Here is a 21,554-nt window from a genome sequence, read left to right on the forward strand (position 1 = left end):
CCATAGCCGAGCATTTTATTTTAAAAAAAGAAGAAAAATGTCCATCATTTTTCAGGCAGTGGACTGGTGGAGCGTGGGCGTTCTTACGTACGAGCTGCTAACCGGCGCGTCTCCATTTACGGTGGAGGGTGAGAAGAACACGCAACAGGATATCTCACGAAGAATCCTCAAAACGGATCCTCCGATTCCCAGTCACCTCAGCCCAACCGTACGAGACTTTATCCTCCGTCTTCTGGTGAAGGATCCTCGACAGCGGTTGGGTGGTGGGCCGAGCGACGCCAAAGAGTTAAAGGAGCACCCGTTCTTCAGAAGAGCACCGCCACCCTTCTGTTGGGAGTCTCTGGAGAGACGGGAGATACCTCCGCCGTTCGTCCCTCGAATCACCCACGAGCTGGACACCAGTAATTTCTCAGACGAGTTCACCAAAATGATCGCCGCCGACAGTCCGGCGGTAGTTCCTCCGAACTACGACAAGATCTTCAGGGGCTACTCGTACGTAGCGCCTTCTGTACTGTTCGGGGACAACGTGGTCAGCAAAGACATCTTCAAGGAGGCGACTAAAGCTAGTACAGAATCTCAGCGACCATCGGCGTCGGACGTATTAGCGGCCAGGTTCGAGGAATCGACCTTCTTCCAGGTCTACGAGCTGGATCCGCGCGAGGAGGCTCTGGGTGACGGTAGTTTCTCAGTCTGCCGCAAGTGCAGACACAGGAAGACGCTACAGGAGTTCGCTGTGAAGATAGTCAGTCGTAGAATCGACTGCGGAAGGGAGGCGAACCTGCTGCGCACTTGTCAAGGACACCCGAACGTGGTCAAGCTGATCGAGGTACACCAGGACAGGGCGCACACGTACCTAGTGATGGAATTACTGTCGGGGGGAGAGTTATTGAGGAGGCCGAGGCCGTTCAGCGAGCAGCATGCCAGCAGGATAATGAGGCAGTTGGCCTCCGCGGTACGGTTCATGCACTCCAGAGGCGTGGTCCACAGAGACTTGAAGCCGGAGAACATAGTCTTCGCTCACGTAGGAGAGGATTCCTCGGTGAAGATCGTGGACTTCGGTTTCGCCAGGATAAAACGCGGCTGCGAGCCTCTGCACACGCCTTGTTTCACTCTTCCATACGCGGCCCCCGAGGTGGTAGCCAGGCAAGGGTACGACCAGAGCTGCGACCTCTGGAGTCTAGGCGCAATTCTCTACTCCATGCTGTCGGGGAAGCCTCCGTTCAGGACAGGCTCCCCGGACCTGGCTACCAGAATCAGGGCAGGGGAGATCGATTTCGACGGCGAGTCCTGGAACCACGTGTCCAGCCTCGCCAAGCAAGTCGCCAAGGGTCTGTTGACCGTCGACCCGAGTAAAAGACTGACAGCCAGCGGTCTAGCGAACCACCCTTGGCTGAACGAGACCAGTTCCTTCGACGTGACCACAACCGGCTCCTACGACGTTCATGCAGCCCACGAGCACGCGAATCCCAGCTTCCTGGAGAAGCCGGAGGGCTTCCGACTGCGCGAGGTGGACGGAGCCAGGTTGGCGCAGAGGAGAAAGCTTCATAAACGTTCCACCTCCAGCTCCGTCTCCTCTTCCGCCTCCACCACCTCCTCGAGCCCCTCTGTACAATTGTTAAGACCACCCAGCGCGGCTACCAATCTCGCTACCTCCGCTTCTCCGGCTCAACCGAGCGCCTTCGACTTCGGCGAGGACAAAGTGAACGAGTACCTCAGCTCCCTGTCCTCCTCCTCGGACTCGAACTCGCCCAGGATCATGCAGGAGACGCCCAAGAAGCGACGCAAGCGCGACGACGACCACTCGGACCAGGATATCTACTCGAAGCGGTACAAGAGGATCCACCTGGACAGTGAAGTTTATAAAAACAGGACTGGCCCGGTGACTAGGTCCAGGAAACGAAAACTCGAAGAACAAACCGTGAACGGTGGCGGTGATCCTCTGACGGCCGAGTTGCGCGAATCTTCTCGCGCGGACCTCAGAGAGATCCATCGGAAACAGAAGGCTGGGAAACGGCCCAAACGTTTGGCCACCATCATCTTAGAGTAGATCGTCGGTCGTTCGTGTTCGATTCGGCGGGACGATTAAACTCGCGTCTCCTTCGTGTTGTGTCTCCTATACGTATGCATTTCACGCGATGTTGTAATGTAATGTAACGTTTGGCTGCCTTCGACGCTCGATGCGACTCGAGCGAGCATTGCGTCATTCCTATTTCCGGAACCTGCGGACGGGGACTTCCGCGTCTTGAATTTCGTACGGGCTCGTCGGAGGCTTCCTCTTTACAATACCTTTTCGGTGAAACTTTGCCTTCTAGTTTATCTGATTATTTGAAATGATCAAATCCAGTAGCCAGTATTCTTTTTTAAGATGTTATTCTTGTTATAAGTACATGTATAGTTTTATTCATTTAATTGATGTTTAAATTTTCAAACTTTTGTTCTCTGTAGGGTAGGATTAATGGTAATTTAACTGGAGAAGTTTAAAGTGTCTTCCTGCGTATTTTCTATTAAATAATATTTTTATTCAAAGCAACGTTCAGAATTTTGTTCATTGGTTTTGGAGTCTCTATTCAGTTCAATTTTTCTTACTTCTCTGATACTTGCATCCTTTTGAATACAGTTTGCTTTTAAACATACATAGAATATAATACCAACAGTATTAAAAGATATAGGGGAAGATTGCAGAATAATTTGCTTGTTTAAAGAGCACTTTACTCAGCAGTTATTGAAAGGTTCAGTGAAAGTACCAAGTGCTTCTATTTCAACATTTTTCAAAATTGTATGATTAAAGGCAAAAGAAGGATTTTTAGGTTTGTTCAGAAGCTTCTGCGGGCTCGTATCAAATTCAAAATAGGATCCCCGAGCGACACTGTTCCTTATCGCAATCTTTAAATTATTGTAGATACTAAATTTAATTTTATGCCATGTTTAGGATTACGTATTATCGATCAGAGCTGTGGAAAATAGTATTTTATATATAGAAACAAGCGTTTTCTTTGTCAAACGAATTAATCGCTTCATCCTTTAGTCATTTATCTGTGTACTATCTTAAGTTGAATTACCTCTGTAGATCTTAAGTTTATCTTCGTTCAAAATGAAATTTATATATTGGACCAATCTTAACATTTTGACTGCGATAGAAATTTATTTTTCTTTATTTAAAAAAACGAAGACAGAAAGAAGATTCTAAATAATATTAGAACTGTACTAAGTCAACGTATATGAACAATTCATAATGAGATATACTCTTATTACATTTAAGATAATTTTTCAATTATTCTATTGAAAGCAACAAAGTTATTTATTCAAGGTATCTCTCAAAGGGTTGCTCAAAAGTGCGCGCAATTTAGTTAATTAAAATCTTCTTAAAAGATTAAGGAATATGATATATTGCTCTTACGTCTCCCTGTAGGACCTCCCTATCTAAGAACCAGATATTTCATAAAATACTTCATTAGCATATAAAATTGACTCTTTGCTGTAGAAATAAAGAGATTCGATTAAGGTATATAGCGGCATATAAAAAGTAAATTACAATGCAAAGGGTTGATCAATGAAAAATTTCTTTTTCTCCTCGTTTATTATTTTATCATGAATACTATGTTCGCCCAGCTCGTTCGATATTATGTATGTACATATGTGTATGTATTCCCGTTGTTAACACATTGCGTACTCGTTTTCGCATTTTCTTACAATTACGTGTGAAAAATTATAGCTAAAGGGTGGGTATATCCCTTAATTCATCGATTATCGTGTGCTATTTTGTTCAACCCTCGGCCGGCGGACCATGGAGAGAGCCTCCCAAGACGGCGGACCACGGAGAGCGCCCCCAATTTTAATGTAATTTTTTTCATTTTGTAGATTTTTCACCGCTTCTTTTGAAATGACAAAATTATAATTAATATCGTTTTGTACGTTCGGGTCTCGATTGACCCAGAATCACACGATCAAAATACTATTCGAAAAGAATCTCCCGATGAAAATGTAAAATATACGAAGGAAATGAATAGCTCGTTGTACGCGGTGTGTTAATTCGTGAAGATTTCGATCATTCGCAACCATCGAGGCGACAAATGGTGGCCCGATTTGTACAGAAACACGATTCTTCCTCGTGTCGATACGAAAGATCGAACCTGATCAACGACTCCTTATTGATTTTTCCGTTCACTGTTGTCTGTGATGAAACCTTGTGTAAAAAGAAAAATTAGTGGCGGGTTAACGATTGCCTCGAATCACTTTGCGAATTTCGAGAAATTAGTATATTTTATTCCATAAATATATAGTTACTTTTTCTCACTCAGAGATATTGCAAGACTCTTCGTAGCATCAATATAATTCATATTTCCAAGTAATAATTAAAGGCTATCAAATTATTTATTTTGTTAAGTTTCTCGAAGTGATTCGAAATTGCACAATAATTATAGAAAATCACCATAAAAAATAAAACGTCGAAATGCTCGATCGTTTTCTTCCAGACGTTTATCGAACGAACGCCTGAACAGCCTTCTGAACCCTGTGTCCCTTGATCTTTCCTGAAGAAACACAGAGCAAAAAAAAAATTTAAAAAAAAAAACAGGAAAGCACGGAACTCGATTCGTGACAATTTACATAGAAAAATGTGCCTCAGACGAAAGACAATTGAGCTATTAGGTGTGCGTGTACGTTTCTGAGCGATCGAGAACGGCGAAGAGAACTTATTTATTTAACTAATGATTGTAAAAGGAAAAAAAAGATGATACGAATGTATGCGTGAGAGATAGATAGATCGCGTGTATTTCGTGCGAGGGAAACGATACACGCTCGGATGATTGATTATATTACATACAGATTCTATTCGAAAGGTATGTTCTGTTCACCGAGCATATATCGAATACACGCTATTCTTATACATTGATTTTTAGTCCTGAATCTTTATAAATATATATATGAGAAAAAAGAAAATGTTATATATAAGGAGAAAAAAATTATATATACACACACACTTATACACGGCGGACACAGAAAACCATGTACGTGTACAGCATTGCCTCTCTGAACGGAGATATAGGATCTTATGTACAGTTGCGCGCATAGATGACTTCCTTCGGTTAAGCGAGAGTGTACCCTACCACTCTTCAAGCCCGGTTTACATTGGTAGAGTGAATGAAGTTAGTAGAAAATTTGGCAAGTTATATTAATAGAGTATACTAGCATTGGTATAATGGAAGAATATATTTATACATCTGCAATCAAATTACGCTTCCCCAAGGAAAATGAGGATCCCCCCTGTAGGCTTCCCCCGACTGCCACTCTAACCCCTTGGTAGCTACGGGGAGAACTACAATACAGGGGAGTGGGTCCCCGAACGTTCACGCGGGAAAATTTGAATTTAAAATATAACGAATCGATGTAAAGAAGGGGTAACTGAGAAAAATCATCTATGCCCTTTATTTGCCATGTAAATTTGAATGAAAATTTTATTAACAAGCAATGTTATTTTCAAAAAATTTAACTTTTTCTATCGGTATCAAATACTTACTGAAATTGTTTATAATTTGAATTAAGTGGAAATATTGCTGTTTAGAGAGACAATTGTGTACATTCTATAGGGTATTAGAAAATATATGTATACATAGGGTTGACCGAGGTTTATCGAGTATTATATATGTATATAACGTACGTGTCATTTTTCTTGTTTCTCGAGGGGAATTCCTTCGTTTTACGTACTGCTATTTCGCGAACGGTGAACCGAGACTATACACGCGAGGTGTACATAGAAAAGATTTATTAACGAGACGAACATCGAAACGTTTCTTTTTCTTTTTGTTTTATTGATATTTGTTAAAAATTTTAATACAAGTCCATTCGATTTTTAGTTGTGTTAGGAAAATTAAAGAAAATTAATTAGACAATTTTGTTGTATATGGCGGCGACGAGTTGACACGGGTATCGTTATTTTGTTTGTTAAATTTCAGTATGTTTATTGAACAATTGGTGACTCACAGAATATTCTCTTGACTTTATTTTAATATCCTTAAATGGTAGATGATTCTTCCAAAGTTAATACACGTGCATCTTCCAAGAAATAATTTAACACGTTGATTTAAAAAAAAAAAAAAAATTGAATATTGTTTTGAGGTTAACAAAAGTCTGTGAGTCACGATGCATCGACCTTGTTTATAATCTAAACAGAACGATGATTGTTCGACTATCGTAAGAAAGGTACATTGTAAAAATAAAGAAAAGAAGAGAGAAGGAACGAAGGGGGGACGGCGAAGACTGAAATGGTTATACACCGACTCAGGGAACAGAGAGACGCAACCAAGAAAAATTCTCTTGGAAAGAAAGAAAAAAAAGTAAAATAAAAAGCTATTCGACTACGAGAGGATGAGCGTTTCGTCGAAACGCGTGCTTCTACCAAAGACGACCGAAGCAAAAATCGCTCTGTAAAGACCAAAAAAAGCCAACAAAAACAAATATATATGTATGTATGGGAAAAAAAAAAGAAACTGAACCCGCGTTTTGCAACGTTGTTACATAAAGTAAGGCGCGCGTTTGATTTTCACGAAGAAAAAAAAAAAGATGAAAAATGATGCAAAGAATGAAAGAAATATTTAATTGAGAAAAGAACAGATATGTATACATAAAGAATTATATATTTAATATAAGACTATTATTAGAAGATTATATTTCTTTAATAAGAGGATATTTCTATTTAGCGAACGTGCAAGTCATTTAACGAGTCTCTAATAAGTTGCAATCAGTTTGACCCGTAAACGAGACAAAGGTGGAACTGAAAAAATTTTTTTTTTCTAGATGCATATATATATATATAAATATATATCACTGTTACGTTATTAATGAAAAGGAAAAAAAAATGAAACAAAGTCCTTCGAAGAATACGTATATTTGTACAGGGAGTCGTAAGAGTCTAATGCATCCTTCAAGAAAATTCGACGAGCTCGAATTCATATCATTAAGTTTTACCTGTTGCAACGAACATTATAGTATTTTTGTTGGATTCGAACGATGGCGTATGTACAGTTGATGCATCCGTTTTACGATCCTACGAATTGGAACGTTTCTCGACGAGTAATTTGTTCATTGTTTCGATCCGAACTTTTCATTGACAGATTCGACGTGAAATTGTGCGATAGACTTTTAAGGCATCCTATAATGCATATATTATATATAAATATACATAGTTATATATACGGATTCAAGCTTGTACCATACGATAAAGAGTGCTGTTCTGTTGCTATAAGTACCGTAAGAGAGACGAGATACCTTTGTTACTACTGGTTGTTAAATATATCATAACATAATATTTATTTACATGATGGATTTTTCATTGATCAGTTAAATTATCCCTGTTTTCAATGGTAGAAATTTTGTTTTCATTTCGATTTAGAATTTATTAGTTAGCAAATTATGTGATAAGTTTTGTATATTTTTTATAATTTTCTCTGTGTTCTTTTATTAATTGTGTTCATAATTATTATTGTAAATTGATTGAAAAAATTTTTTGTTAGAAAAAAACATCTCCGATCCTGCCAGGATTCGAACCTGGAATCTTCTGATCCGTAGTCAGACGCGTTATCCGTTGCGCCACAGGACCGTCTTAGCATTGACTTCGACTACTAGTAAAATAAGGTTCTACTTAAAGAATTAATAATACGCAATTAAACGTTTATTTATTATAAAATAATATCAAATTAAATATTTGTATTCGCATGAAGTAGCGCCAACAACTGTATCATTATAGTTATTAACTGTAGTATTTAATTAGGTATTTCAACGTGATATTGATAAGTAAAAGGACAACAGCTATTATTTCGAAAACTAAAATAATACAAAGCAAAAGTGAATAACTATATTCTTAAATATGTACGAAAGGTATCTTTATTCTTTAATTTGAAAATTAAATTTAAATACAGTCTGTAAATTGTCAATATCAATGGAAGGTTCATCTGCACTTAAGCAAGTTGTATCATTATCTGAATACTGTTTCTTTTTTACAGAACTAAAACTAGCCTTCTTAAGGAATATACATTTTTTATTTTGCATAGGTGCAGGCAAAAATTTAATAGAGGATGTGGTTTTGCCAAGTTTCTGTTCATCCAAAGCCATTTTCTCTCTGTAGTTCCCCAAAGTGTTACGCATTATTTGTCTTTTCTTAATCAAAGGTGCATTGTTGCTCTTTAGGATACTTATGTTTTTATTTAAATCAAGAGCCTGTTTTTCAGCAAGTTTTCCAGTAGCTAGACACATTTCTAATTGCTGGATACACCAGCATAACTCTAACTCAAATTGATCTTCAGCTTCTTGACTTAAACCACTAGTAGTTTCTGAACCAACATTTGCAGAATTTGATGTTCTTCCTAGCTCTGGTTTTCTTTTGTTTACCGCTGGTTTTTTAGCACTCTGAAATCAATATAAATGAATATAAATGAACATTGTTATTGCTCTGTTAATGACAACGTAGTCTAGGGTAGTTTTAATCAGGCACGCGGTCATTGTTAAGAAACAAAGATATGAATAACAGATCAAATCAAGATACCGTTTTGGGTTTTGGAGGCATTTTCCATTACATTAATTTTGACGATTATATAGTAATTAATCTTATTTCCCTGCTTAGACTTCTTATTAATGTTGACATCCCTACAGATGTCACTGCCAGTTCCAAGCAGAAATGGGACGGGTTTTCTCGCGCAAACGCGGCGATTTTAGCATCAGTATAGTACAAGTTTCAATAAAATGGGGCACCTTAATCACCCTGCATAATTTTAATAGCTCCTTCACCAATATTAGATGATTTATGGGGTCCCAGACACCCCAGAAGTTAAATAATATTTATTTATTCTTACCTCACACATATGTATTTACTTATTATTGCTACTTATTTATTAAATATGAACCTGTTTAATAAATGCCTGCTCTGTTTATAGATTTCTGAACAAGATTCAATCTTTATACATTGTCGGCGCAATTTTGAATTATAAAGAATTTAGGGAATTGTAAAGGTTATGGCAAAGATGGATTTATCCTTATTAAGAAGTAAATTTCGGGGTTCTATTCTTGGCGGATTAATCGGTGATTGCCTTGGAAGCCCTTACGAAAACGAAGAGTTGTCAAATGGTATGAAAATAGTTTTACAACAATCATTCGATAAATTGGAGGGTCCGATGTTTAAAGGTAAAGTTGATTTTTAAAATTATCACTGTACAAGACAAAATCTGAAAATAAGTAAACATCTATTTATCAAGTATTTTTTAACTGTATAGCACCTGTCATGCAGTTTACAGATGATTCTGCTATGACTCATTCTTTGGCCAAATCTTTTGTCGAGTTAAAGGAATTGAACATTGTTGATGTTGCCAAGAGATTTGTTAAGAGTTATTACCAAGAACCTAAACGAGGCTATGGCCCTGCAGTTGTAACGGTACAATATCATTACAAATACCATAAATGCAGAATTCAAGATCACTGTTATTAGAAACACCTTGCCATTGTTAATAAAATTATATCATTTATTTATTTTTGAACTTGACATTTTTGAAGGTGTTCCAGAAGTTAAGGGTTAACAAATTTGCAGACATTGTAAGTCCAGCAAAAGAGCAGTTTAATGGCCAAGGTTCATGGGGGAATGGTGGAGCAATGAGAGTCACGCCTATAGCATTGTTTTGTTATAAAGACTATGATAAACTTTTAGATACCGTGAGGAAAGCAACTCAACTCACCCATACAAATAAAGTTGGAATAGATGGTGCTATTCTCCAAGTATGTGAATTTAATATATGGTATTTATCACTATAATTGTAATATTAATTAATATTACTTTTATTTTGAAGGCAGTAGCTATTCATCAAAGTCTTCTCTTAAACCCTAGCGAAGAACTGAATATAACAAATTTTATTGATGACTTAATTAATAAAATGGACCAAATAGAAACAGATGAAGAAGGGTATGTTTTGAGAATATCATAAGATGCATTATTTATAACAAAAATGTTTTTCAGATGTGTATTTAACACAATGCAAATATCTAGATTAATTTCAAACAATATTTTCTGTATTTCTGCTGTGAGAAAATGAAGTAAATATATCTATTTACTTTAGGACTACAATAGTAGATCATTTCTGTATTTTGCAGCTTAGGTTTGTCAGAACCACAACCATATAAAGTACAATTAGGCATACTAAAAACGTTAATATCTGAAAATGATGATGGACAGCACACTGAAAAAGTAGTAGAAAAGCTTGGAAACAGTGTTACAGCTTTGTATTCTGTACCTACAGCAATATTTTGTTTTTTAAGAGCACAGAAACCAATTACAGGTATACAAACTGAAAATCCATTTAGAAGAGCAATTCAGTATGCTGTACGTATAATACTATACTATATTTTTTAAAATAAAAATATCGCAATCAATAGTACTTTCAAAATTAAATTTTATCTACTACTTTCCAGATTAGTTTAGGCGGGGACACAGATACTATTGGTAGTATGACTGGTGCAATTGCTGGTGCATTTTATGGCGAAGAAAAAATTAGTTCTAATCTTTTACAACATTGTGAAGCTTCGAAAGAATTTAGGACTTTAGCTGATCAGTTATTTGATATAGCAGTACAACAATAAAAACTTAATTGTATATTTATGATTTTAATGAAAGGAACTTGTAATCAGATAAAGAAGTTACGATTAAGACTGAAGACCTGCAACTATAAAATAGTTAATTACATTTATATATTATTAAGTTTATGTATAGTATCATGAATTTGTAAATTTAGTAAATATCTTTATAATTTTTAATAAATGTTATTTTCTTTGATTCCCTTTGAAAGTGCATCCATGAAATAGAAATTTATAATCAGATAAGGGATACGGAGATACAGTGATGGGGTGTCAGGGACCCCGTTGACTCTGCATACCGACATGGCATCTGGGGTTTCAGGAACCCCGGAGTGCCGGTAGTGCCTTCTGCATACAGACCTGATATCATCGTGGGGTGTCAGGAACCCCAGTGACTCTGCGCGCCGACAAAATATCATCTTGGGGTATTGGGGAACCCGAAGCATCCGCGATACTCTGCATACCGACATTATGGCATTCGGGGTGTCAAGGACCCCGAACCTAAAATTGCGTATCTCGTGCATGCCTTGTGTAATCCTTGCATTCCTTGCGTATCCACTACATCCTTTGCGTGTCCCTTGCATCTTTTACGAATTTTTTTTTTTTTTTTTTTAACGTGGGGACATCTTGCATAAGACCCCCCGCCGTCCCCTGGGGGAGGGCAGCGGGGGAGTGTCGGATTCTTACCGACTAAAACCCCACGGCGACCTACTCGAACGTTAAGGGGGGTTCCGAGATCTTGTATATATTACACCGGAACATCCCCTGGCTTGCACATTCGTGTCCTTTCTCTGGAGAGCCTTAAAGCAGGCTTGCTTCACGACCGACACCGGGGGTCGCACCCGGTGCCGGCTTTATCCTGGGGGCCGCGTGCTATGACGCCCTGGGCCCCCACCCAGGTCGTCTGCGGCCCCTTATTCCTCACATGCCACCATCCCTGACATCTCATCTTTCCTTAAATCCTTCCATTCCTTATTCCCTGCATTCCCCACACTCCTAACAACTTTTCATCCTAGACATCTCTCCATCCCTTACATCCTTTCATCCCTCATATTCCCCCATCCCTTACATCCCTGCGTCCCTCACATCTCCATATGCCTTACATCCCTGTATTCTTTACACCTTGCCGTCCCTTACGCCCTTCAATCCTTTACATCTCTCCATCCCCTAAATGTCTGTTTCTCCTACAACCCTGCTTCCCTTACAGCCCTGCTTCCCACATATCACTCTATTCCGTACATTCTGCGGTCCCTTACATCCCTTTAACACTTTTACATCCCGGAAATCACGCTTTCGACGTCGAATCAGCGCCCTCTGGCGGCGGAAAAAGGAACTAAAGCTCGCAGAAATTTTGGCCCTCTAGCGGCAAAAATGCGAACTAAATTCTCGACGTCGAATCAGCGCCATCTGGTGGCGGAAAAAGGAACTAAATCATGCTACAATTTTGGCCCTCTAGCGGCAAAAATGCGAACTAAAATTTCGACGTCGAATCAGCGCCATCTGGTGGCGGAAAAAGGAACTAAATCATGCTACAATTTTGGCCCTCTAGCGGCAAAAATGCGAACTAAATTCTCGACGTCGAATCAGCGCCATCTGGTGGCGAAAAAAGGAACTAAATCATGCTACAATTTTGGCCCTCTAGCGGCAAAAATGCGAACTAAAATTTCGACCTCGAATCAGCGCCCTCTGGCGGGAAAAAAGGAACTAAATTTTACAAAAATTTAAATTTAAAATTATTTTTCACGAGACTTTACTTACCTTTATTTACCTTTACTTACCTTTACTTACCTTTACTGGAACCAGTGGCCATATGTATATTATTTATAATATATTTATAATAAGGGTTGATAGGATACAAGAGATGCAGGGAGAATTCAGGAGTGTAAGGGATACAGAGATATAAAGGGTACAGAGATGTAAGGGATGCCATCGGCATAAGGTATACATCGGTATAAGGAATGCCGGCATATACGAGATGCAGGAATATAGGGAATGTAGTGATATAAGGGATACAGGGATGTTAAGGATGCAGACATGTAAGGGATGCAGTGATAAAGGGTTGGGCCTTGGGAGGCGCTTAAAGACAAAAAAATAATAAATAACTGGGAAGGTTGAGCCGAGGCCCATGAAGAGGGATAAAATGATAAATGACTTAGGAGGGTGGTCCACGTGAGGACTTATACTTGTCCATACTTTTAAATCTCGCACTCTTTCCATACTTTTAAAGTCTGCTCATCTTTATCGCTTGAATCGGTGTATGTGTGTGCGTACGTGTGCACGTGTGTGTATGTGTTTGTGTGACCCCTTTTAGTCGCCTCTTACGACAGGCAGGGGATACCGTAGCCGTATTCTAAACCCCCCGAGCCACAGGAGGAGCTAAACACACCGATCTGATATCATATTGGAGTATTAGGGACCGCGTTGACTTTTTCTGCATACCGACATTATGGCATCCGGGGTTTCAGGGACCCCTGTAACTCTGCGCGCTGCCAAAATTTCATCTTGGGGCGTTGGGGGCCCCGAAGCTAAAATGTGCGACCCACAAACTTTTTATAGAAAAATTGAAACCTCCGTAACTTTTCACTCCGACCACTTTGATGCACAAATGCAACGGTTTTGAGCTAGTCTCAGCGAGACCTTTTTAACGACCTATAAAGCGTATCTCTAACCCTAGTAATTCTTAAGTTGAAAAGTGACACAGACGGACGTCTTTGCGTTTTATATATATAAGATAAGATAAGATATGAAGTTGTATCTTGAATATTAATTAACTCAATTTTTATCAAAATAATGTAATGTGTGTCATAGAAATAAACCTAATGATTACTACATAAAAACCTTTTGATGTAGTAGAATACAAAGAAAAGTTTGACATTTCTATCAGCTGATGGGATTCAATATGGCTACTCAGAAAACACGCTGTCTGTCTATGGTCGAAGGGACGCCAACAAATGATTGATATCGTATATAAAAATAACATTGTATAAAAAGATAGTGAAACTTTTTTAATTATCGCATTTCACAATGGCTGGCAGCGAAGAAGTATTAGAAGGATTCATTTGTCCAATATGTATGACAGATTTCAAAGCACCGTATCAATTGACTAAACATTTCGAAGATTTTCATAATGATGATCCAGAGATTTTGAAATCGCTTAAAGGTGTGAGCTTTACCTGTAACAAATTATTTGAAAACAATTTTCGTCAATGTATCAAAATTAATGTTAAAAAATAAAGTAATTCATGTATTTATGTTAATGAGTGCATTGACCTATTAAGATAATTCAAACTTCTATGTTTCTAGATCTTTTTGGCAAGGCTAAAAAGAAAATTTTAAAGCAAGATGAAATATCAGAATCATTTGCAGAAAACATATCGCATAAGAGGCAACGCAGTCCAGAAATTAATTGGGGACCTCAAGAAATAGGTATTCATATGTTACAAGTTTAATACATACAAAGCTTTCTTGCATTTGCATATGAACATGATTACTTAATTTTAGGCGAAATAAAATCACATACAAAGTACTTTAAGGAAATAAGAAACATGAGACTGGAACGATATTCTAGTGAAACAAACAAACTTTTGATAAGACTAGATAAATTATTAAATAATTTACCAAATGATCCAGTTGATAGAAAAGGTATAATTGTAATTGGCTACTTTTAAATCTAAGCGAATTATTATTCCCTTATCTTTATTATTCTTACCATAGTTCATGAACGTACCATTGTGCCATGGATAGATGAAAAGGATGTAAAATTATGTCCAACTTGCGCAAAGAGCTTTCATGTTGCAAGAAGGAAACATCATTGTAGACTATGCGGTGCTGTTATGTGCCACAGTTGTACAATATTTCTATCTTTACACGATGCAAGTGAGTAATTCTGAAATTAAAAAGCAATATATGTAGAAGAAAATTTCAATACATAAAATTCATTATTCCTTTCTAGAAAAAATGACAAGTCCTGTATCTGTACAAGATGATTTAGCGGTATCTCCTGTTTCTGAACGTCCAATTTCAGAACGGATAGTACGCGCTGGTATCGGTCTTACAAAGCTAGCTAGGTCACCGTCCAGTAGTAGTTTAAACAGTGTACTATCATTGGTTAATGATTCAACAGGTACTGAACAGCATTTTAGGATTTGTACACATTGTGCAAATCTGCTTGATGCACGAGAAAAACAGAAAGCAAAACATTTTGACAAACCAATTGTATGTCAGTTCTATGAAAAAATGAGATCATACATGGAAGAGGCTTCTCAACATGTCAAAATGTATAACAAAATGTGGGAATCCTTAAGGTATGTTATTCAATTATAAAATGAACATTTTTAACATTGTAACATCTACATATGATTTTATATTTTTTTAGCGAAGGAGAATCTACGTATAATCTAGAAGATGCTCAAACTTTAAGAGTTAAGATAGCGAAATTAGGAGAAAATATAGACTTGATTAGCAAAAGAATTTCTGTACTTGGAACAAAGTGTGTGGAAAGTCCTCCACAGGAACAAGAAGTACGACTGCATCACATGGTCAGAGTATCCGCAATGATATTTCTAAAGGAAGAATTACTAAGCGTGCAAGCTTTGCCTTCGCCAGAGAAATATGCAGAATTACAGAAGGAACGTCAGAAACGATTAGAAGCTAGAATAGCATATGAAAGACAATTAGAAGAAGAACAAAGGGAAAGGTCGAAAGAACAACGTAGAAGAGAAGGATGGAATACCGAGGTTCGACCTCCTGTAAAAGATAACAATCAAGATAAAGTAATAGTTCTTATTTTTACCTAAATAATATTTCACTTACATCGGTTTAAATAATTCATTAATCTTTCCATTAGCCGGCAGTGGTGTTGAACCAATCGCAAGGTTGGGGTCCTTCTAATGTTACACCTATAATGCCTCCTTCTATGGATCCAATAATCGAACAAATGAGCAATCTTCGAGCTTATATCAAGCAAGCTAGAGCCGATTGCAGATACGACGAAGTTGCAACGTTGGAGAGTAATCTTAAAGAACTTCAAAGCGCCTACTTTACTATGAAACAAAGTAATAATAGCGATGGATAGGTCGTAAACATATCTGCATTTTTTTTTTACTAGAGAATCCTGTATTTCTTATCAATTTCAATAAGACTTAATAAATCTCTCTATTGTATCACAAGTTTCGTTGCATCTGTTTTATGTATTACTGCACAGTGTGATATATTTTAAAAGTTCCTTTGCATTGATGAATTTAATTATATACATCGCCGTGATATTTCACAAAAAGTATACTACTGAATTATTATTGTACATAATAATGTAAGAAAGTATGTGGTTTATAAAATAATATTTATATTGAAATTAAATGTACAGAATTAAAAATATATTATACATATGTATATGTATATCCGATTTGCTATCACTTAAGCAGCTATTAATACTTTCACATTCTCATTAAATTTTAAATAAAATTGTATGTTTATGTATAATATACGATTACTCGAACGATATTTACAATTTTTTATGAAAAATATAATTTCAAACTAATTTATGAATAATTAAAGATGTTGTTTACCATTTAAAATAAAATAAAGTATACATCTCTTGAATACAATTAACTGGCTTATTTATTATATTCCAAAACCACAACTGGTAATTCGTGGGAACTTAACATATTCTGCTGTATGTTTTCATTGATTTTTATGCCAGAAGTGTTATCCTTGTTAGTTGTAGAATTTTTGTGAAGTTCGATGATACATTGAGGTAATTCAGTAGAAGTCATTTCGTATAATGTTTCACTTGTTTCATCTTTACTTATTGTTAAACTAGTATTTGACAAATTCGTACGATTATTTACAAAAATTGGAAGTTCATTAGAGAGCATTTCCCGATTGAATCTTGCTTGCTCTGTCTGTTCAAATTCACGTAAAGATATAGGTAATTCGCGCGATGACATTTCTTGGTTCCCAAAACCAGGATGTAAATTATTTGCATTAGGTATATTTAAAGGTAGTACTGATGGTACTGCTTCTAGACTCTGTTCCGTCTCGAATTTTATCAAGTCAGAAACCTCTTTACTCGATGATACTTCTATCGGTTTCTGTTGAAGACCAATTTCTCCATTTTCTTTATTATGTTTCTCTTTTATAGAAATTAATTTTGTAGACTGCATATTTCTTTCTAAAGAACTATTATTCATCTGTTTATCCATTGCACGAGGATTGATGTCTTTATTGTCAATATTGTTAGAAGGTAGTTGGAATGTACAAATTTCATGTAATTCTTCTTCTTCTTCTTCTTCTTCTTCTTCTTCTTCTTCTTCTTCTTCTAATTGTCTTTTTATATCTTCATGTGAAATATTCACAGGGGCTGCAGGTCCATATGTTGGGCGTTTTGGAGGTTCCACTATACAATAAAGAAAAAAGGAAATAGTTAAATATAATATCTTAATAGTTATAATTTGATTCATTATACCTTTTAGTATATCCTCAGCTATATAATCGGCAGCTCTTAACAAATCTACTTTTGTCAAAAGATTTAACAAAGTACCCAACGTTGGTCTCTTCTTACCCATTGTTCCCCATTCTGATAAAAATATTTCAGCTGCATTTCTTTTCTGTTGTTGTGCGGCTTGCTCAATTAAACTATAAGAATGTAAGTTGTACAGATGTAAAAATGCATTATTCTGTTTCAACTTATTTAATTAAATAATTTTATAGAATTACCTAAAATGTTCAGAAGTAAATTTTGGAAGATCGGATGTTTCATCTTTTGGTACAATTGCCATTAATTTTTTCCATGAATCTGATAGATTTAATATCTGTCCAAGCGTACACAATTCTCGAACCCTTAATTTCCGCAATTCGGTGTCCGAACAGATTGTATCCTGTGACATTCTTTTACTATTTTATATACTGTGTAATTATTATTCCGTTTCCAATAATAATTAATACCTCAGATAAAAATTTATTCATCACTGCAACAAGACTGCATATGTATCCTTTTAAATACCTAACTGTACCTAACGCAACGTCTAACCTATATAATGCAAGTTGACGGGATGGCGTCGAGCGTCGAGGCCGAACTTCGAATTCCGCGTCGGTAAAACAGTAAACGTTTCATCGAAAATTAGGCCGAACAGAAACTGATTTAAGCGCCACCTCAATTATCGCATGCTATCAACCCTATCAACTAACGGCATGCTATACTACGTCATCTTTCGCATACACCTAAATAACACGTGTATGCTACGATAGCTATATGTATAAGTACATAATTAAACAATACTGACCATGCATTCATTATTATTAATTTTCGTTCCGTAAAATTGTAGTTGCAATGTGATACACTTCAGAATCTGAAAGGCATAGTTCCTGAAAAATATGTAACAGAGATTAAATAGAAAAGAAAGCATAAATTTTGACTAATTTAATTAGTCATCAAATAATAACGATTGCCCAGTTCTCACCACGAGGAGGTTGCTGTGGTTTGGAGACCCTCCATTTATGGAAATTTTTACTTTCATTCAATAATGAATTCCTCTCGAAAATTGTTCTAAGAAAAATATTTGTTAGTCAACGTAGCGAATTTCTATCAAATGAAAAGCAGAAATTATGTGTTCTGTGGACAAGAGCGAGATCTGTCTCTGCTTGAAATATCTTCGCCAGGGTTGATTTCTTTCTACCATTGCGTATCAAACAACTTCGTTCTTTCTAAATTCCATATTTTGTGATTTTCTTTTTATTTTATTTTTAACCGACTTCGAAAAGAAGGAGGTAATTAGTCATTTGTAATTAGTCAAAAATCATACAAGTTTCTTTTTCAGGAACTATAAAATTACTATGGTTATACGTTCTATATGGTAATATTGCAATCCCGAAAATACTTTTCTGAATTTAAACTATTGTTTCCCAATTAAAAAATATATAAATCTTTTTATCGTAGCTCTTAGCTTGATATCGCTTTCTAAAAGTTATCTTTAGAAAACGATATCAATTACCAGGTCACACCACATGGAGGTGGCTACGTTAGTGACCCACCCTAAAATCATAAGAACGTGAAACCATTCAAAACATACAACATAAAATAAAAATTTAAACAATACAATCTTGAAATAGAAAATAAAATTAACATCCTAATATCAGAAAGAATTGAGAAAATAATAATAATTTAACAATAAAATGCTGAAATAAAAAATATAATTAACATCATAATTTCGGTAACAATTAACAAAATAACAATTGAACAATAAAATGCTGTAATAGAAAAGATGATTATTATATACACGAGGAGAATAATTTCCTGAAATAAAATAGTGACCTCCCTAAAATCACAAAACCCCTCAAAACAAACAACATAAAACTTTCAACAATAAAATGCTGAAATAGAAAATATAATTAACATCATAATTTCAGTAACAATTAACAAAATAACAATTGAACAACAAAATGCTGTAATAGAAAAGATGATTATTATATACACGAGGAGAATAATTTCCTGAAATAAAATAGTGACCTCCCTAAAATCACAAAACCCCCCAAAACAAACAAAATAACAATTCTACAATAAAATGCTGAAATAGAAAATATAATTAATATCATAATTTCAGTAACAATTAACAAAATAACAATTCAACAATAAAATGCTGAAATAGAAAATATAATTAATATCATAATTTCAGTAACAATTAACAAAATAACAATTGAACAACAAAATGCTGTAATAGAAAAGATGATTATTATATACACGAGGAGAATAATTTCCTGAAATAAAATAGTGACCTCCCTAAAATCACAAAATCCCCCAAAACAAACAAAATAACAATTCTACAATAAAATGCTGAAATAGAAAATATAATTAATATCATAATTTCAGTAACAATTAACAAAATAACAATTCAACAATAAAATGCTGAAATAGAAAATATAATTAACATCATAATTTCGATTACAATTGAAATGAAAAATGCAGAGAACAGAAAATATAATTACCATTACAATCTCAGAGATATTTAATAAAATGAGAACTCACCCAGGCTATGTTTTAAATAAATTGAGCCTATTTAAAATGAGAACATGAAATATAATAGATGGGCAAATTAATAAGAAAAGAATAATTTATTTCAATAAAGTAATAAAGAAAAAGGAGATAGGGGAAATAAAAACGCGAGTTGACCATTCAACGAGCTGGCTGTTGAACTCGTAAAACTTCGAATTTAATATGTTCTCGACGATATGTGCAAAAGGATCATACAAAAAAAAACTAAAAAATGAAAACACAAATTAGCGAGCATAGTGACAGAATGACTGTCCATCCGAAGATGGAGAGCCATTAGTAGTTCCCCTCTTCTGGGCAAATTTTGCCGGGGCTCTTCAGCATATAGCCTCTTCTTTCTTCGGCAATAGCCTCACAAAAATCACTCGCGAAAATTTTACGTTTGCTCAGACATTTGTAAAAACGTAACACGTAAAGGAGCAACGATCCCTTGAATCGCTACTCGCATACCTGCACAATTTTTTCAAATGTCCAAGCACAAAACACTTTTTAATTTCACTTCACTGCACTTTCACTTTAATACTTCATTTTTGTAATCGGGTCTAGCACCACGACTACGACTTACAAACTAATAAGGCTTGGCCTTGAAAAAATCAAGAGAGAATGCTAAATTAATTAATTGATAAATTAATTAAATTGCATTTTCATCTTTTCTCTTGATTTTTGGTTTCCCAACCCCAGATACAAGCTTCTCACGTATTAGAGGAGAATACGAAGAGAAACATGAAAGCTTGCTCTGGCCCTGCCTACTTAGAAACTAAACTCAATCACACCAGAAGTAAACTACCTGCCTGCCTATCGCTATATTTAAAAAAGGGCAAAAATCATTCTCACAAAAATTCACTCCACGGTTCTCATACAACCACCCGGGTGCAAAAATGCCTACACCTAGGGAGAACGTCCCGGGACGCCTCCGACACCCGAGTTCAATTCAACTTTCACACTCTAATAAAATCATACCTTTTTGCTGAAATCAACTGACAAATAATAGTGAACATTACGCTAAAGTAACACATCCCATTTTCGTGTTTTATTGAATATCTAATGTAAAATTTTTCAATTTATTCTTGATAAGTATTTTGTAATGTAATAACTTAAGATTGTTAATAAACGATACAAATCCCACATCCTAACCACACACACACATGTGGAACTTATATCGTGGTTCTCTATTAGTTCACTACTTTTGTCAATCGCCAAAATGTATTACACTTAAAACTAAACCTTGTTCACCGCCCTCCACCCACGCGAGTACATCTAAGTACCCGAATGAGCTTTGGGCATAAAAATGAACAAGGCCAAAGGTATTTTCACCTACCAGTTTTCTTCATGTGTGCTGAAATGCCTAAGCTAAAACGTATAATTAGCAAAAACTAAAGATGATATTCTCACTTTATTAAAAGTAAGAATATCGGCGAAATTTCACGGCTTCGATTTAGTATATGGGCAGGTCCCCCCAGGGGGGTGGAGTATATAGTCGGATAGCTTGGAGGATGACCGCGAAAGAAAGACAGAGTGATTGGGGGTAAAAGGATACGCGTAACGAGGTGTGAGGTCAGTCGAAGACGAGAGCGAATGGAGAAGATAGCGAGGAAATAAACTAGACTATTTTAATAAAAGTGACTCGACTTTGCAAATATAAAGCTTGAAGAGCAAATACAGAAAAGGAAAATTGAGCAACTATGACACAAAACATGGTGCACTGCTAATATCAGCTGGCAACGGAGGTTCTTAGGCCCCCTGAACTTGCGTTCGACGCTACATACCACCCACCCCGCCTGGACGTCGTAACGCCAGGACAGGATGCACCCCTTCGCTAAGAGCGCTACCCGCCCGTCCAACACGTTGCATCCAACGGTGTCAGATTGACGGACGCTCATAGTATAGACAAAAGGACTACAGT

At 36.4% G+C, this 21,554-nt stretch overlaps 5 protein-coding genes and 1 non-coding gene across 13 annotated transcripts in view; 3 read left to right on the forward strand and 3 right to left on the reverse strand.

Annotated features, from left to right (window-relative positions):
- LOC114880204 (ribosomal protein S6 kinase alpha-5-like) overlaps positions 1 to 7,311 on the forward strand; it is a 40,817-nt gene extending 33,506 nt beyond the window's left edge. For all 5 annotated transcript variants that reach the window (XM_029195962.2, XM_029195960.2, XM_029195958.2 and 2 more), the window contains one exon: positions 56 to 7,311. In XM_029195962.2, coding sequence (XP_029051795.1) covers positions 56 to 2,047 — 1,992 coding nt within the window. In that variant the 3' untranslated portion in view covers positions 2,048 to 7,311. The remainder of the gene's footprint in view (positions 1 to 55) is intronic.
- Positions 7,312 to 7,521: 210 nt separating this feature from the next.
- Trnar-acg lies at positions 7,522 to 7,594 on the reverse strand. Its single transcript has one exon. It is a non-coding gene; the product is annotated as a tRNA-Arg (tRNA).
- Positions 7,595 to 7,860: 266 nt separating this feature from the next.
- LOC114880211 (UPF0488 protein CG14286) lies at positions 7,861 to 8,658 on the reverse strand. Its single transcript, XM_029195979.2, has 2 exons — positions 8,537 to 8,658; positions 7,861 to 8,400 (listed from the first exon to the last, which is right to left on the reverse strand). The coding sequence occupies exons 1-2, from the start codon at positions 8,555 to 8,557 to the stop codon at positions 7,879 to 7,881; spliced, it is 543 nt and encodes a 180-aa protein (XP_029051812.1). The 5' UTR covers positions 8,558 to 8,658; the 3' UTR covers positions 7,861 to 7,878.
- Positions 8,659 to 8,733: 75 nt separating this feature from the next.
- On the forward strand, positions 8,734 to 10,748 carry LOC114880208 (ADP-ribose glycohydrolase ARH3-like). 2 transcript variants are annotated; one of them, XM_029195971.2, is made up of 7 exons: positions 8,734 to 8,854; positions 8,925 to 9,171; positions 9,261 to 9,418; positions 9,538 to 9,756; positions 9,828 to 9,940; positions 10,129 to 10,357; positions 10,447 to 10,748. In XM_029195971.2, exons 2-7 carry the CDS (start codon positions 9,003 to 9,005, stop codon positions 10,612 to 10,614), a joined length of 1,056 nt encoding a protein of 351 aa, XP_029051804.1. In that variant the 5' UTR covers positions 8,734 to 8,854; positions 8,925 to 9,002; the 3' UTR covers positions 10,615 to 10,748. The 2 variants fall into 2 exon arrangements, with proteins under 2 accessions (XP_029051804.1, XP_046142720.1); XM_046286764.1 differs by lacking the exon at positions 8,734 to 8,854 and having other exon boundaries at positions 9,081 to 9,171; positions 9,275 to 9,418.
- Positions 10,749 to 13,133: 2,385 nt separating this feature from the next.
- LOC114880215 (rabenosyn-5) lies at positions 13,134 to 15,981 on the forward strand. The gene is made up of 7 exons (XM_029195984.2): positions 13,134 to 13,768; positions 13,912 to 14,034; positions 14,110 to 14,250; positions 14,323 to 14,484; positions 14,561 to 14,912; positions 14,984 to 15,380; positions 15,455 to 15,981. The coding sequence occupies exons 1-7, from the start codon at positions 13,633 to 13,635 to the stop codon at positions 15,680 to 15,682; spliced, it is 1,539 nt and encodes a 512-aa protein (XP_029051817.2). The 5' UTR covers positions 13,134 to 13,632; the 3' UTR covers positions 15,683 to 15,981.
- A 225-nt stretch (positions 15,982 to 16,206) lies between these two features.
- Positions 16,207 to 17,678, reverse strand: LOC114880216 (protein Tube). Of its 3 annotated transcripts, XM_046286911.1 has the most exons (5): positions 17,551 to 17,678; positions 17,323 to 17,483; positions 17,072 to 17,241; positions 16,927 to 17,002; positions 16,207 to 16,896 (listed from the first exon to the last, which is right to left on the reverse strand). In XM_046286911.1, the coding sequence occupies exons 1-5, from the start codon at positions 17,569 to 17,571 to the stop codon at positions 16,221 to 16,223; spliced, it is 1,104 nt and encodes a 367-aa protein (XP_046142867.1). In that variant the 5' UTR covers positions 17,572 to 17,678; the 3' UTR covers positions 16,207 to 16,220. The 3 variants fall into 3 exon arrangements, with proteins under 3 accessions (XP_046142867.1, XP_029051818.2, XP_046142866.1); XM_029195985.2 differs by having other exon boundaries at positions 16,207 to 17,002; XM_046286910.1 differs by having other exon boundaries at positions 16,207 to 17,002; positions 17,323 to 17,674.
- Positions 17,679 to 21,554: the final 3,876 nt, after the last annotated feature.

Source organism: Osmia bicornis, chromosome 8 (genome assembly GCF_907164935.1).
Source record: "Osmia bicornis bicornis chromosome 8, iOsmBic2.1, whole genome shotgun sequence".
NCBI lineage: Eukaryota > Metazoa > Arthropoda > Insecta > Hymenoptera > Megachilidae > Osmia > Osmia bicornis.